Raw genomic sequence first — 16910 nt, 5'->3', positions numbered from 1 at the left:
CAAGAAGTGACATTATATGCCCTTTGACCCTCAATCATCCTACGAAGTGATATCATATGACCATAACCCTTATAACAACACATTGATTGACATCGCGGAAGTTATAATAAAAGCCATAATAAAACATGACTAATCCAATAACACAACGTCCAAAAATGTCTGTTTTAGATACCACTAGTATTAGGGGGCTGACGTCATATGAAAGGAGATTATTAATCGTTTTTCTTAGTTTTACATGAAAAATGATGTGTTCATCTGGAGAGGATAATTCCACATTTGTTCTTAGATACTTTTGGACATTTATGATTCTTTTGTGGCTGCTTATGCAATGAGGCATGCACTTCCACCATAGGAATATTATACTGTATGCCACATCCTACAGTATATTACTGAGTGCATTATACACAGACTAAAATACATAAACACCTTCAGAATCCACACACAAAAACAGACGGATCTGGTGGCTAATGCGTCTACTGTAGGGGCCTTTCTGTACGGGCCTGTGTTCGACCTCATGGTCACAGGCTCAAATCCTGGTGGGTCTACTCAGCCTTTCATCATTCTGAAGTCAATAAAATGAGCACCATTGAGTTAGGTAATAGTAAACATCTGTTATTCAGTGCCAAGATAAACTTGGGTGAAAGTGAATTTTACAATACACAGGTTAAGTTACATAATTGAGGTGCAAAAGGATGCTCACAGCTCTGGGTTCCAGTGCCACTGCACCTGCTGCATATTGGTAGGTAACACCCTGTCCCCACTCCCCCATACACAGCCTAACTGCAGCTTGCCTCCAACATGACGCTCGAAGGGGCACAGCCTCGAGGAAATCTCACCTACCTTGTTCAGATTTCAAAGAGCACTGTCAGAGACCTGCAGTGGTGACCGCAATTGGTTCAAGGGCAGACCTCTCTCCCTTCCCCAACCATATCTCACAGTAGTGATGGGTGCATCCCTTCTAGGATGGGGCGGCCATCTGGGGGAGGTGGACATCAGAGGACTCTGGTCTCCAGCGGATGCCAAGCTCAATATCAATCTTTTGGAGCATTGGGCGAAACGACTAGCACTGAAAGCCTTTTTCCATCAAAAAAGGGAAGGCTCTTACAGGTGTTCATGGACAACACTACTGCCATGTGGTAGTGCAACAAACAGGGCGGGGTGGGGTTGTGGACTCTGTCAAGAGCCCCTGCATCTCTGGGCTTGGCTGGATAAACAGGGCATTTCCCTACTGGTTCAACACTTGGCCAGGGCGGACAAGCTCAGCCAAAGGTACCTTGTGGACCACAAATGGCATTTCCTTCTGGAGATGGCACAAGGTCTCTTTCAGCGGTGGGAAGAGCCTTGGTTAGATCTGTTTGCCTCTTAAGAGAACACGCAATTTCAGTAGTTTTGCACCTTTGCAAGGCAGCTCTCGCTCAGGGATGCTTTTCGCTGTGAGTGGAACTCAGGCCTCCTATATGCCTTTCCACCCATATCACTTCTTTCCAGAGCACTGGAGAAGATCAAGAGCGACCGGGCACAAGCTATTCTTGTGGCTCTGGACTGGGTACAGAGAGTTTGGTATTCCGAGCTTCCAGACATGAGCATCGATCCTCTGGTCAGGCTGCCCCTTTGGAACGATCTTCTGTTGCAACAGCAATGGAGGATTCTCCACCCATACCTGTCCACTTTCTGACTCCTTGCGTGGAGATTGAGTTGCGACAGTTGACAGCTTTTGACCTCCCTCATTAAGTCTGTGAGGTTATCTTGGCAGCCAGGCATCCCTCCACAAAATTGGTATACACCTGCCAATGGAACACATTTTTGTAAATATTGTACATACCGGTCTATCTGCTCCCTTATCTGAAGTCCTTCTGTTTATAATTATCCCACCGAAGGGCTTGGGGCCCATTCCACCAGGGCAAAAGCAGCCACCATGGCGCTCCCATTCCAATTTCTGCCAAGCTGCCACATGGGCATCTCTGCACACGGTCGACAGACACAACTGCCTGGATTTCCAGTTTTGCAGAAAAGGCCTTTTTGGTTGCTCTGTTTTGCAGGATTTTCTGGTCTAAGATGTTCCGTAGTCCCTCCTCCGGGGATGGTATTGCTTGGGTATCTGTTCAAAGGTAAGGAATCTGTGGCTAGATGTCTATCAGGTGGACGAGTTACTTACTTTTGATAACGGCTTAACTGGTAGAGACATGATCTAGCTGCAGATTCCTTACCGACTCACCCATCCTCCCTGCACTGCAGAATTGGTTTTAAGTGTCATGTATGTTCTCTTCAGGGTCCTAGTTGTTAATCTTTTAACACACCATGGTGAGTCACTTCATGGCTTCGCACTTTTGGCATGGAAAGTCGTGAAAAGTGCTATTGTCAGTGCGCTGGAGTGGCGGTTATATTGATGACACAAATGTTATAATGACGACGAACACAGCGTCATGCTGAATCGACCGGCACCATCTATCGGCGCGCAGAGGTACTGCTAAGAAAAATCTTCCGTATCCATCCTGACGCCTGGAACTTCAAAGGTAAGGAATCTGCGTCTAGATCATGTCTATCCCAGATAAGGCGTTACTGAAAGTAAGTAACTTGTCCATCTAGGCTATAACGGTTTCAATTGGGAGAATGGGTTCATGCAGATCCAAATCATACACTTGTGTCAACCCATTTTCAAATATCTGCAATTGCCTAGCAGCCTCCGTTTTATCCCTGCAGATTATTACAGCCTTTTCTATACAATGGGAGAGGAGGTAATCTAACAATGTCTATTCAGCTCTGTAGAAGCCGCAGAGCGTAATCACAAATAGTTGCTGACACTCCGCAGAAGACCTGAAGTAAACATACCAAACAATGAAGAATCGTTGAGAGTTGTGCACCTTTAAATGATCAAATAGTTGATATTGATCTTTTGAGTGTGAAGGCTGATCAGTCGGTAGTCAGCTGTAATATCAGATATGCTTGCTGCATTTCCCATTTTTAGTATCTGGGCATTTTATAGTGAGGCAGGAGCTCTGGGGGGGGGGCATTGGAGTAAGCTTGGGCAGTGAACTCTGCTCCGTTGACAGAGTTTGCAGAGTTTTTTGCGCTACATGGATCTCACAGTTTTTCCTCGCTCAGCAATAGTAAGTTGGTGAGAGTGAGTGAGAAAATTCAATGCTGGATAACTTTCCAGTGAGATTTCTCAACGCAGCGGCCAAGGATGATCTCTTCTGCTCGCGTTTAGAAACATTCTGTTCCCGTTTAGAAAGCTATCCCTCGAGTAGAACTTCTACTAGCGTGGCAGAAGGAAGCAGCATACTCTTGCACTCTGCGCAATGCTGTTTGCACTGATTTTACAGCACAGGACAAACACTCTGCACTATAAATCAGTGTGAACGGCGCAAGGTAACCCACTCCGCCGCTTGCGGAACTCCGTGTAGCTTGGGGGAGGTTTTTGTCACTATGTGGAACTCTGCGATTTCCATGCAGGCTTAGCTTGAGCAATGACTGGGGTCATGAGTGTTTTATCCGCTCTGCCCAGGAATTTTATGAGGTTGGCAATTGCTTGAGGATGAGCTCAATTCAAGCTGGCATTGACTGTGTCCCTTGTTTAATTAATAGATGGTGGAGCAGTATTCTATTGCTCATCTATTAGGATGGGCCTATACAGATCAAGTGAACCAGTGATTCCTGGAGCAGTCAACATAATCTGCACATATTCGTAACAGTGGAAGTAAGATTCTGGTGCCTGTGAACTGTGTGGATGAGATTATGGTGTGCGGTGAAGATTCTGGTGCATGTGAGGTGTTGGGAGTTTATTCTGGTGCAGGTGCATTGGGTGGATGAAATGTTGGTGTATGTGAACAGGAGGATCAGATTCTAGTGCCTGTAAACTTTAGTATGTGATTCTGGTACATGTGTCTTTCAGTGAACAGATTGTGGTGCCTATGAATTGTATGAACGTGATTTTGGTACATTTGAACAGGTGAGATGTCATAATAGAGCATACAATTCTGGAGCACATGTACTGCACTGTTGAGATTCTGGTGCACATGAACTACACAGATGAGGTTGAGGTGCTTGTGAACTAAAGGGATGAGGTTCTGGTGCACGTGCAATGCAGGAATCCGATTTTGGTCACTGTCAATTGCGTGAATGTGATCCGGGTGAACAGAGGGACATCATTATGGTGGTGTGATTCTGGTGCATGTGAGCTGCAGGGATGAGATTCTGATGCATTTTGACTTCATGAAAGTTCATTGAATGCATGTGAACTGAGGGGACAAGTTGCTGTTGCATGTTAACTGAAAGGAACAGATGTTGGTGCTTGTGACCTGCATGAGTACGATTCTGCGGCAAGTGGAAAAGAAGTTCTGGTCTGAGTGATCTGCATGTGAGATGGTCGTGCCAGGGAATTGCATGAATGAGGTTCTGCTGCAAGCCAACAGATGGGATGCCAAAATGGTGGGTGTGACTGTTGTACATGTAACCTGCAGAGATGAGATTTGTGTTGCATATGAACTTCAGGAATGAGTTTGTGATGCCCACGAATATCAGTGAAGAGGCTGTGGTGCTTTTAAGCTGCATAAATTTGATTCTAATTCATATGAACAGAAAGATTGAGATTGGTGGTACATGTGACCTGCAGGGATGAATGTCTGATCCATGTGAATTGCTGGTGCGTGTACACTGTGGATATGAGCTTCTGGTGCAAGGAAACTAATGGATGTGTTTCTGGGCTGGTGTACTGCAGTGATGAGTTAGCTGTTCCTGTAAACTGCATGGATGCGTTTCTGGTGCATGTGATCTGTTTGGATGAGATTAGGGTGCATGTAAACGAGAATATAATAGTGAGACTTTTTTCAAAGTTCATGTTCGTTGCAGTGCGCTGAAATTGCTGTGTCATGGTAGATATTCATGTTCTGAATGTGCTTTTTAGGTCGAGCCTGTGCAGCACATGCACTGCTCTGCAAGACATGCTGTATTCGAGTAAGAACGTGAAGCTCCGCCCACTTTCCGCTGATATTTTTCATTGGCTTTTGTATTGTCCTTTGTAAATGCTGGCTTCTGATTGATTAATAGGCTCATTATTCCCTCCTTAGTACCCCCTTGTCTTCATTTGTAACCTCCCATGAAGACTGTCCTTTTTACTTCTGTTGTTACACAATATGTCCTATTTGTCTGTATGCATTATTTTCTTTAATGAGTTTCTCCTACTGCAGATACGACATGCTTTCCTGCAACATTCAACTCGCCATGCACGCTTTCACTTTTCAAGCATCCCGGGACAATGGCTGCCACTTCTTTGAAATTAAATAGGTCTTGCATTTACAAGAGTTTGAGCTATAGGCATTGTAAGTGACAATGCCTTAGATTTGTATGTTAATTATCAAAACAGATGAATAAAAGGCATTGTCATTCACAATGCCAATAGCTTAAACTCTCGCAAATGCGAGACCTATTGCATTCCAAATGCTTGTTTGTAATGAAATCTCCATTTTTCGGCACTCCATTGCTCTGCCTGTAAACTGCAATCCAGCGTGGTTTGCCACATGGCAGGGTTTGGGGGGGGGGGGTCGATTATGCATTGCGTTGTGCCAATTACATGGGGTATGTGTTTGTACCACTGTTTGATGGGGGTTTGCGGCGGTACAGTTATTGTCTTCAATGCTCAATATGCACTTTGTTTCATTTTGTTCATTTCCAGCAGATTTTTACTTCCTTCAGTTACAGACACTGTTCATTTTTGTAAATGGTGCTCCACTACACACCAATTGCTCAATTAGGTCTGACATTTCTAGCTTGAAACATTTGGTGCAGACGCTTCAATTTCTCTATCTCGTGTGGTAACCAATCATCCACCTTAGGTTCTAATATTCTGCTAGAATAGGAGTGTATGCAATATGTAGCACCACTCATACTGGAAGTTGGCTACTGCCCCATCAACAAGCTAGAAGATGCTCCTGTTTGGGGGGAACGTGATTATTATACAGAGGAGTGTGCCTTTTAAAGTCTGGCTTGACCGCATAGCTTTCTTCAAGACATACTGCTTCTAATTCTTTCAAATACATATATTGACTGGTGTTTGGCTACGAACAGTGGAGCATTATTCTCGATTCTCATGCTGTTGGCTGCATGAGAGAGTATTTTAAATCTGAAAAATATAATCAATCACCACACTGTGTGTCACATTCAATTTTTTCCCACCTATATGCTTACATATAGAAAACGGTTCATTACTACTTATTCCCTCTGCACTGGAAAAGCCAATGTGGCAGGCTTTAAAGTGATAAACAGCATTTGTGCCTGTAACACACCTGAACAGCATTTGTGAATGCCTGTGTTTGCATATACTTTCAAATTAAAGCCAGACCTATTTGCTTTTCATACATGTATTTAATTGTTCTGTAATACACTGCTTTGTGACAAGTAAGAACTTTGTATTACTAAAGACTTAGGTGAAAGTAATATGAGCCACATATATGTAGCTCTGGATTTGTGATTTCCTAACAGTGAATATTCGCAATTCGCTTTTGGAAAATCGCAAACAGTTATGTATAACAGTGTGTTTTACACTGTTAGTGATTCCCATGCAATGTTTTTTTTAAATGCAGCCCATTTTCCCTAAAGTAAAATGGGATTGGTTTCAAAAATTAAAAGAGTCACTTGGGGCCCCCTTCTCATTTGGAAATTGGTGTTAAAAAGCAAATGTTTTCTGATCGCATTTTGGTTGCAAATTATTCACAAACAGCACTGTGAGTTGCTATTTGGAAGGGATGCTCTTACCGCGCCTCTTCCTAATACCGAATCGCTAACCCATTTTGCAATTTGATAATAGGTTACCGAATCGTAAAATAAGGTTTTGTACATAGGAAAGTCCTATTTGTTGATCTCAAACTTCCAGATTCTGTGAATCAGGCTGTTTGCGACTAAAACAATACTACGTATATGCAGGGGCGGCTCTAGGCTCATGGCGGCCCTGGGCAGGGAGCGTAGGTAGGGGGCCCCTGAAGAAGGGTCTGGGTGGGGTGGAGCCCCACGGACCTCAGGATTGGGGGAGGTTAGGGTGTTAGGAAGTGAAAAAGAGCCGGAGGCCGCCAAATCCCTGTCAGGGGCTGCCACGCAAATATGTATCCATCCTCAGAGGATTATTATATTAAGGATATATATTGGAGTGGCGGCCCCTGGAGTTTGGTGGCCCTGTGCAGGTGCACAGCTTGCACATGCCTAAGGCCGCCCCTGGTATATGTGGCCCTTAACATGTTAACCAATTTCATTTCAAGGTCAAGGAAAATCTGCATTTTGTTAGGTATGGGAGATGTCACCTTGAGATTCAGATCGCAGGAGATCAAAAAGTGCTTCCAGTAGACCTAACCCAAGTTCACACAGAGGGGAGGAGTCCCAGTGATTTTGAGATCAGAAGGAAGACCTTTTTAAAGTGTCTTCTCTTTTCTGTGTTTACTTGAATTCTGCCCAGCACCTAGATCAACCGGTCTCGGTGCATCTTTCAGGTTAAATATGAACTGTGAGTTCAGGTATGTATTGTTGGATCTCGGATTTCAGATGAGAGTGGAGCTTGGAATTAATGTCTGTAAGAGTTTTTGCCTACGCCCTTTACATGCTTTTAAAAGATTGCACAATAGTCATATTTCAAATCTTTTCCATTTGGAGGAAGTGAAGGTCCTTACGAACTGGAATGATGTAAGCCAAATTATTGAATGCAAAAGTCTTCTGCCTGATTTTCTAGTCTCTGGAGTTTACAGATCTTCTTTGCAACTACGACATCGACATCATTACATTATTCAAATCTCGACAACTACAAGGGCATTTTCTGGAAAGCATTACCAGAAGTTAATGTTTTAGCTACTGCCCTAATTTGAAGACCAAGGAAGGTTTTTGAACCATCCCAGTGCTTAGTTTGTAAAAGAATACATTCTGGTGCCCAAAGTTTTGATCAGACCACCACAGCTGGCACTTGTGAATGTCCAAACTGTGTAGTAAGGATTCCACCTCATTCCTCTTTAAAACACCGCCATACACTCCCTGCTCGTTTATCTCACTCTTATAGGTTCATGCTTTCTTCCTTTGTCACAGATGTTCTGTGTTAACCTTCCTCTTACATTCCCTCTTGTGTGTGTTTTACCAGTCCTGCCTTGGGTCAAAGTCTGAAGAGGAAAATTAAGTCTGCACCCAAAATGAGTGCCAGTGGACCCAACTTGCAACCACCAGCCTTAATGAAGCACTGAGCCACACTCTAAAGGGCAGATTTATGAGATTTTGGCACAGAGCAGCACAGCGATTCACCTTGCTGGGCTGCCTGGTCAAAGGGAAAGGGCAGGAATGCAGCACATCTATGGTATATGGTGCATGACTATTCTTTCACCCTATGGTGTCGTTTTGACAGCCTACCACCAATTAGGCACCCTTGCAGATTGGTGCAAGGATGTCTGTTTTGAATAGAGGATCGTTTTTGTGAAAGAAGTTGTGTCTTCTTGCACAACAGCAATCCTAGGAGGCTTTTTCCTCTCTCTATGTGTGCTGCAGAATGCAGCACAAATACAAAGAGATAAAAACTAAGAGAAATAGTAATATTTCTCCACGGTGCGCCGCCCCTGAGAAGGCATAAGGTTTTGGTGCATCCCCAGGTTTTCAAGGTCTTGTTAATTTTGAAATGCTTCAAAACCCATGGGTGTTGCGTAGGAACACCAACCACAATGCCCATGGCGTGCCTTCCTAGGGCAGAGTAAGACAACACACCGAATTTCACAGCATTGCCTTACTCCATATTAATGAGGCCATTCAAAGCCACGCAAAGTGGCCTTGTGTGGCTTCATAAATATGATTTAGCGGTTTGCGCCACTGTTGAGTCACAAAAAATGATGCAGCAGCAGTGCAAGGTCCTCTTTAACATGGGCCTACGTTTATCAAAAGCTTATTCTGTGGTTAGAGTAGTCCTGAGCACCTCCGGACACATGAAACACAAGCTGGGACTTGAAGGATTTTAAACTATGGGAATTTTGGTCATTTGAAATTCAGACAGAAGTAGCTCTTCTTCTTCCACTGAATACATATGTCAGTACTAATGCTTTTGTGCTGCCCCACTCTTTCGTGGTTTTATAGTTTCTTTCCTCAGTTTCCAACAAAACTCACCCATTGTGACACCTTCAATGCTAGAGGCATCTTAGACATAAGCCCGTTGTACGAGGTAACAATTAGAGCGTCCTTGACAACCCGTATGTTCCCATGAACTTATCCAAGACTCCAGAAAGCAGATGCCTAACTTTAAACTTACCTTCAGTAAGCTCAGGTTAAAGTTCCAGGTTACCTGTTGCAGAGTTTTAGTTCTGTTCTACTATGTTCCCTGTGGAAATTTGCTAATTATTTAATCACTGTACAAGTCATCCAAGAGACTGTCATGATGAAAGTCTCGTCCTCAGAGACAGGATGACAAGAGTACCAATGCAGGCTGATCTTCGATCCAACCCCTACGACTAGCCAGGGAAGAAAATAAAATCCAGGGCAAAGGGAAAGAGGGGCAAATAAGAGAGGCTGCCTGGTAAGCCAAAGCTACTCTCTCGCATTGTCTGATCTGTTCATGATAAGAATTGTGACTTTTATTCTGTACTAGACCTGCACCTCCTATAATAGTCAGAAAGCTAAGGACCTGATTCACAAAGGTAAACTTACACTTTCGTGTAAGTTTACGATTGTTTGCTATTCACAAAGCGGTTCACGTTAGTAGTTCAGAGACTCCGCACATAAAAAGATCTTTTTTTTTTTAGGATATTAAAAGACCTATCTATTTATGTGCGGAGACTCTGCTCTTGTAAACACTCTATTCATAAATCCCTTTGTGAATAGCAAACAATCGTAAATTCCAAAAAAAAAGTGTAAGTCTACCTTTGTGAATAAGGCTTTAAATGTTTTCTCTGATGACAAAATATTTTTCACCAAAGATACCTAGAACTGGTAGCAATACATTCTTAGTTCCAGTTATATTAATGCAATTGTCCAAAACATACTTTTCTTAGTGCTCAGTTTACCTCCAATGAGAAATTACATTTATTTTATGTACATTGTTCCAAGACGATGAGAACTAGATCCAGATTCTAAGCAGTTACAATACTAATCTATACAGCTGATTAAGACAAGGGTGATGAATTTCTATTGTTTTAAGTAGGGGGTTTATAGTTTCCTCTAGTGTAATATGGGTAGATATTTTTCCTTAATGAACTGTGCACAAATTCTATGAAGATTTTGAATCATCTACAATTTGTACTTAAGCGCATTTGAAGGCTGTGCCTACTAACGAAGACCAAACGTTTGGGTGCACAGTGAGGCAAAGGAGGCAGACAAGTTTGAATGAATCAAAAGCAACACTACTTTAAACCAACATCATTATTTTCCTGTTTTCTTATAGGCAAATACCAACCATGGTAACAGCTGCAATTCTTTTAAATTTTAAATTGATTGACACAGGTGCGGAGATTAAAAATGACAATAACCAATGTAAAATTAGGCATGTTATTATATTATTAAGCAAATTAAGTGCTAGCTATTTCAGAGTAACTAACACATTAAAAGTACAACCACATGCAACATAAATACCCCATATAAAAACACTTAACATATTTCACTTAAAAAGATAATAATTTGATGGACTTAATATTTTAGGTTTAAAATATAAACTTCTTTAAAACAAAATTAAAAAATACACATTTACATAAAGTTTACTAGCTAAGGAGAACAAGAGTAGTCCATTTCTAAAGATGATTGCTTTTGAATTAGCAGTACTGATTTGAAGAAACACGGATCTGCCATGTGACACTTTGGGACCAAAACATTTTAGCTATAATGCCCCAGAGTCTTAGCTTTTGTGTTGTAACCTCAGAACTCTTAGGGCCTCATCAAACAAGAAAATGGATTAGCGCTTTGCCGAACTATTTAGTTGTGCCATGCTGGGGCATTTTCAAAGCACAGCGATTGCTTGTATTAACAACAATAAGACGCATTCCTGGGATTTCCCCTGCGCTGGCGCACAATTGGCTTCAATGCTCCAGTACAAGCACCCTTGCGTCATTTTGCAAGGGCTCCTGTGCAGCAGGGATGATTGTTTTTGTGCAGGAAGGGACACCTTCTTGCTCAATACAATAATTATTGGCATTTTTCTCTTTCTATGCATGCTGCAGAATGCAGCACGCAGAGAAAGAGGAAAGAATAAGGAGAAATAAAAGTATTTATCCTCTTTGCACACGCTTCCCCTAAGGAGGCATAGGATTCAGACACATTCCCAGGTTTACAAAATGTTGTAAATCTGGGAATGTGTCACGTTCCATGGATGCTGCGTGGCAACGCCCACAGCAACACCCATCAAACACCCTTTTCACGCAGAGTAATGCGTGAAAGGTGCCCATAGTTACAAGGTTATGAAAAGTCACGCAGGGTGTCTGTACGTGACCTTGTAAATATTGGCAAGCCCTTTGCGCAGCTGGTGCGCCAAAAAAAGGGAAGCACCGGTGGAGCAGTGGGCTTGTAAATATGCCCCTTATTTTCTTCCTCAGAGTACAAAGCCAACACATCTGCCATGCGCTATGTGAAGAACTTTGGGGAGAAATACCCGGGGACAACAGCTTTCAGCAGTAGGAGGGAGGGCAATTACAGCTATTGGGGCTGCAATGTTCTGGTGTCAATCCCTTGTCAGGACTGGGGAAGCTGTTTCTGCTGCTGACAGATCTGTGCCCGCTGTCCATGCTGTAAGTAACTATTTTGACACATATCTAAATCCATAACCAAAAGTCAATAGCACAGTGTATCCTTGAAATGTCATGTTCTGGTTTTGTATTGATCGAATGAGTACTTAAAACAAACATTTCTAACTGTAAACAGATCATAACTAGACATGAAAAACAGTTGCATGTTCAGACCTGCAGAGTAGGTACATGCGGGACCACATATCCAAAATAATTGGCATGAGAAGGAAAGCGAATAGTCTGCTTTGATTTCAAGACAATAAATAACATATGTAATTAAAGATGTTCGAGCAATTAGGATGGTGGTTTTGAGAATGCAAACGATGTTAATTTATCAAAAGAGTCAAGGGTACTGGACTTGACCTCACAAGCCAGCTGAGCACTGATAACATCACAGGTGTGAACACGTGCTCCACTCGTTGCCCCATTCAGTTTCTTATTCACTAATGATAGACCAGGATAGGGGCAAGGAGTGATAATAAGAGATTGACGAGGCTTCGAGACCTGAACCATGTTTGCTTTCCTCCTCGGTCTTCATTAATCCCAGTACTGGTTGTGGGAGCTTGGGGTCTTAGCAGAGGTGTGACATTATCAGCAGCTGACAGTGGCTTGTGAAACCACCCTTCCCAGAATCCTTTGAGGTCCATCTGCATGTCTCTTCTTGTCTCCATGCCACTGTGGGTTTAAATGTTGTTAGCATGTAATGGCCTCTCCGTGGTACGCGAGCTTTACATCATCAGAAAGCCAATGTGGACAAGAAATAGCAACTATGAACAGATGGGCAAATCATGGATGTTGGCGCAGATCCGACATGGAGAAAAGTATAAATGCAACCTCCTGAGTCATACTTTCGACGTACCACGCACAGCCTATTAGGAAGAATAAAAACTGTTTTTTTGTATACAGCTTTATGGCAAGGGTAGTTGGCACTTCCCCGAAGAATTGAAAAATCCAGCAGGGCTAGGTAACCAAGTGGCCTCGTTTGTGTTCTACTTTTCAGCTGCAAATATCTTTTTGGTTTTCTGGCGTCCATATTGAAGGTACTGTTTCAAGGTGAGCATGGGCTCTGTGGAGGAAAAGTATGGAGTTTCCGTTCCTCTTACAGGCACTTCACACTGCATCATTTGCGTCTTTTCACCAAAGGGAATGGGGGTGTTACTGAAGTGTCGTATTACACACTCCTCTGGTGTAAACATCCAGTCTATTCACTGCACGTATTGACTTCCATGTACACCTTCTTAGGCTGGTGCTGCTTCTTGAGCTGCTTGCTCCTGTACCTACAATTAAAAGAGGCAATAAATTAAAAGATGTAATGATAAAACTAATTCTTCCGTTTTCAGAACAAGAATCACAGTATGTGCACCAGACAATTGCTAACACTGGAGTTTGGATGTTGTTTGTGACACAGGGCCAAATTTAGATCTTAGCTGAGGGGAATACTCCATCACAAACGTGACGGAGGTCCTGTTCGCCTTATTACTATCCCATTGTATCCTATGGTGATCTTAATAATGGCGATCCTGTCCACCATATTGTGATGCCATTATATTCTATGGAGATCATAATACGGCGGACCGGATATCCGTCACGTTTGTGACAGAGTAGTCCATCCCCCGAGATCTAAATAAGGCCCACAGCAATTCTGGGCACATTTAATTTAGAGTGGACCTTCAGTCTGAGCCCATCAGTCCAGTCTCACAATGGAGACAAACAAGCAACTCACAATAAATAATGCCTATTTATGACCAGCTAGTGTGGCCTGGTGTTATGGCTTTAAGACTACACTGAGAAATCGTTTGGGACCTTTGTAATCAACCTTCAACTATCTCCTAAAGGACAGTTGTCTTCAAATCTATGAGTAATAACCCTCTCGTTATGTTTAGACAGTTGGGACAGAAGGATTAATAGTTCCTGATATCTGCATATTTTTTATCCACAGTCCAAATGAGATATTATTGCGCCAGCCGAAAGTCAATTTTCTGTAGGTCTATTATGCGGCTTAAAGGAAATGTAAGTTCCTCCATGGGTGAAAAATGCTCACTGCGTTACAGACTTGTTTATGAAACCACCATCATTTTCCCAAATGTTCTTTATCCTTTATTGACAATAAAATGCAACTTTTTCAGTGAAGCAATGTAATTTATAGTGTAAGTTGTAAGTAATTTAATGTACTTTTATTTTGGAAAAATGAAAAGCATTCTAAGATGGCTTTTGTATGTGTGCACATTCCAGCCATCTTGGAATGCCTTTTTAAAGTTTATGAACAGATACTCCAAGATAGCTGCCAAAGCCTGCGCTTATGGCTGACATTGTGGAGCAGTTTTTCATAAAGCTTATGAGAAAGCCTTCCATGATGTTTGCCCGCCAATCTATCAGTGGCAGGCAGAGCAGGGTGAGGTCAGGTGGGTGCTCAGGGAGACTTTATTTGTTAGTTTTCTATAAAAGATGCAGGGGTGGGCAAGAGGGGAATAGAGAGTGCAAGGATAGAAAGGAAACTGCCTCCCTTGCACTGTAATGCAAGGTGCTGATGTCAGTAGTGGAAAGATAAAACCCATACAATCACAACATGGTGAGACCGAAATACTCCTTTGTTGGGCCAAGCACAACAGGCAGGAAAGCCATTGTATTAGGAGCAGAGAACTGAGGTAAACGAGAAGTCCATCAAATCCTGAACAAGGAGCAGATCTAAAGCTTACACTAAGGGCCTGATTACGATGTCCAGTGTATCGATCCAACTGTCAGATTACAATCCCGGCGGTTGGAGTGGTTTGGATTGGGGAAAGACTACAATTCAATCCAATTTCAATTTTGGTAAAGACCACCAACTCTGAGGTGGTGGTCAAAGCCTAATACCTACAATGGAGGCGGTACCTGTGGAGGCACCACCAATAGGAATTAGGATGTCCCTTTCCCTCTGCCTTTACATGGTGACCCCACCTCCATTTAAAGGCATACAGGGAATTATAGGGCCCCTTAGCAGGGCCCCGATCACACATGGGCCTCCACTATGGCGCCCAGCGGGCACATGTGGTGTTCACACAAACACCCAATACAAAGTAGCACGGAAGGACTCTGCAGTTCCTGTTGGGTGGGGAAAGAAGAAGGCGGCTAGGTTGTGCTGTAAGCAACATTCGCTTGATAATCATCAAGATATTGTGTTTAAGTGGGATTTTATTATTTTAATCCTGAGGAAGGTTTTTGGCCTTGAACATTTATTTGCCATAACCGAAACGCGTTGATGCACTTTGTGGTGGAGAAACACCAAGTGATAGAGATAAGAAACTCCTGGAATTGAATATACAACCTGGAGTAAATCTCATCAATTCATTGGAACTGGTGTTCTTTTTCTCCCCTTTTAATTGGAATTATTTTCCTTATGTACTGTCCCATTTTTTATGTAATGAATTTATGATGTGTCACAATGTTCTGTTTTTTAAATTGCTTTTAAATCTACCTAAATAAAATGTACAAGTTTTTTTGTATGACTGATTCATGTTTATCATTAACTGCTCCTTATTTTGTTAAAGTGGGTGAATTCTCTGTATGTCTAGTGTAAAACTGTGGTTTGCTCTTAAGTTCACCCAAAAGGGAAAACTTTACTGACAGTTTTAACTACCAAACTCTGCCAACATTTCACAGAGAATGGACATGCTACCTGATAGCTTAAGGTGGACAGTGATTGAGGCCCACACCAATCTTAGCAAACAGGGTCTATTCAGGAGAAAGCACCACTGGATTTTCAGACTATCCTGCAACTGAGATGGGTCCAATGTGGATATTCGGTGGGGGAGGTAAATAATTGAAGCCTCCTCCCCCCACTATCTGCCCACTTGATTCCCACTGCATGCAGTTGATGTCACTGACTGCAGATACTAGCCATCACCAGCGGGGCCTTGGTATCCCTTGAACACAATCTACTTTGCCACAATAACCAGGCCTGGCTTCATACAATCCCTGTCACCATGGCCATGTGGACTCCCTCCTTCACCTCTTACATGTTATAATAATAATGACATCCCATCGGGCTATATCACATCTAGAGGTATCAGTGTTTACATCCCAATGCCTGGACTACACCAACTTAAAATAACTCAACTGTCTGATCTGTGTGTGCCACTATGATTGTTGACTTCAGCCTGCAGACCGATATTGTTGGTCAATTTGGTATTTCCTTCACCGCTATTTACATTGCCAATGGCGTTGGCCTCAAGACGTCCCACGAGGGTGGGTACACTTTAGCGCATACATGCGCACGTGAGACCCATCCAATACAGTACCCACCTTTTGAATGCTATGCGCATTCCACATTATAAGATGGTCTCCATAGCTTGAATCAATAGCTTAATGCTTCTACCTCCTTTCAAAGATGGCTGCCGTATATTTATCGACCTGTGTATGCCAAATGCATTCCACGTTCTAAGACGGCCAAAAAGTTCTAACCGGGAGCTAGTAGCTTCAACCTCCTTCAAAGATGGTCGCTGCATGTCCCTCGACCTTCCACTTCCAGGTCGTTTCCCTGCTACTTAAAGCCATTGGCTTCACACACATCGCTTCCTCCCAACGAGGCAGAGCAAGGGGTAGGTTCCCAGCACCTGTTTGCCAGGAAAACTGTAAGTAAACGTTCCACGCTGTTCTTCCTCTTCCCCTCACCTCCCCCCCCCCCTTGGCACCAGACACCTATGTCACTGTGACAGGGTGCTTATCCTAGGGCAGCCTTCCATCTTTGCTTAGAACCATCATGTTTTTATCTTCCCCCTTTCTCTCCTCAAAACCACCATGATGTTAACTTTTGTAACAATCGTTGCTCTGCCTAACTAATGATGAGGCGTGACTTGAGCCCGAATTGGGTGAGTTCCATCGTGCCATTTCCTAAGGTGGTTGGTTACCACCAATAACACCAGTATGTTTTGTATAGGTCACGTGTGCCACAAGTCTGCTTATTATGTTTGTCTGGCCATTAAAAAGCAATTGTTCCTCGTCACTCTAACATTTAACAAAAAGCAATTTTTTGTATAGTGATAAGCTTTGTACAAATGGCCTATTTGAGAAATCCTAAATCAGTAATTCTTTTTATAGGGTCTTGTTTCACAGGTAGGACAACATGAAAAATGCATACATCATTTAAAGAGAAGAAAACATCAGGTTGATTTATTCTCTGTATGATTTAATATTAATTGATCCAAGATTCTTTCCTTT

General features: G+C 42.7%; 1 protein-coding gene across 1 annotated transcript in view; it reads right to left on the bottom strand.

Moving 5' to 3' along the window:
- Positions 1–10474: 10474 nt before the first annotated feature.
- The window catches only part of LOC147727483 (proepiregulin-like), a 128164-nt gene continuing 121728 nt past the window's right edge, over positions 10475–16910 (bottom strand). Inside the window, exon 5 of the mRNA XM_086961557.1 lies at positions 10475–12991. Coding sequence (XP_086817683.1) covers positions 12916–12991 — 76 coding nt within the window. The 3' untranslated portion in view covers positions 10475–12915. The remainder of the gene's footprint in view (positions 12992–16910) is intronic.

The sequence above is a fragment of the Lissotriton vulgaris genome, chromosome 3_1 (assembly GCF_964263255.1).
Source record: "Lissotriton vulgaris chromosome 3_1, aLisVul1.2, whole genome shotgun sequence".
Classification (NCBI taxonomy): domain Eukaryota; kingdom Metazoa; phylum Chordata; class Amphibia; order Caudata; family Salamandridae; genus Lissotriton; species Lissotriton vulgaris.
Note: the sequence above shows the minus strand (reverse complement) of the source record. Positions and strands in the feature narration are given on the sequence as shown.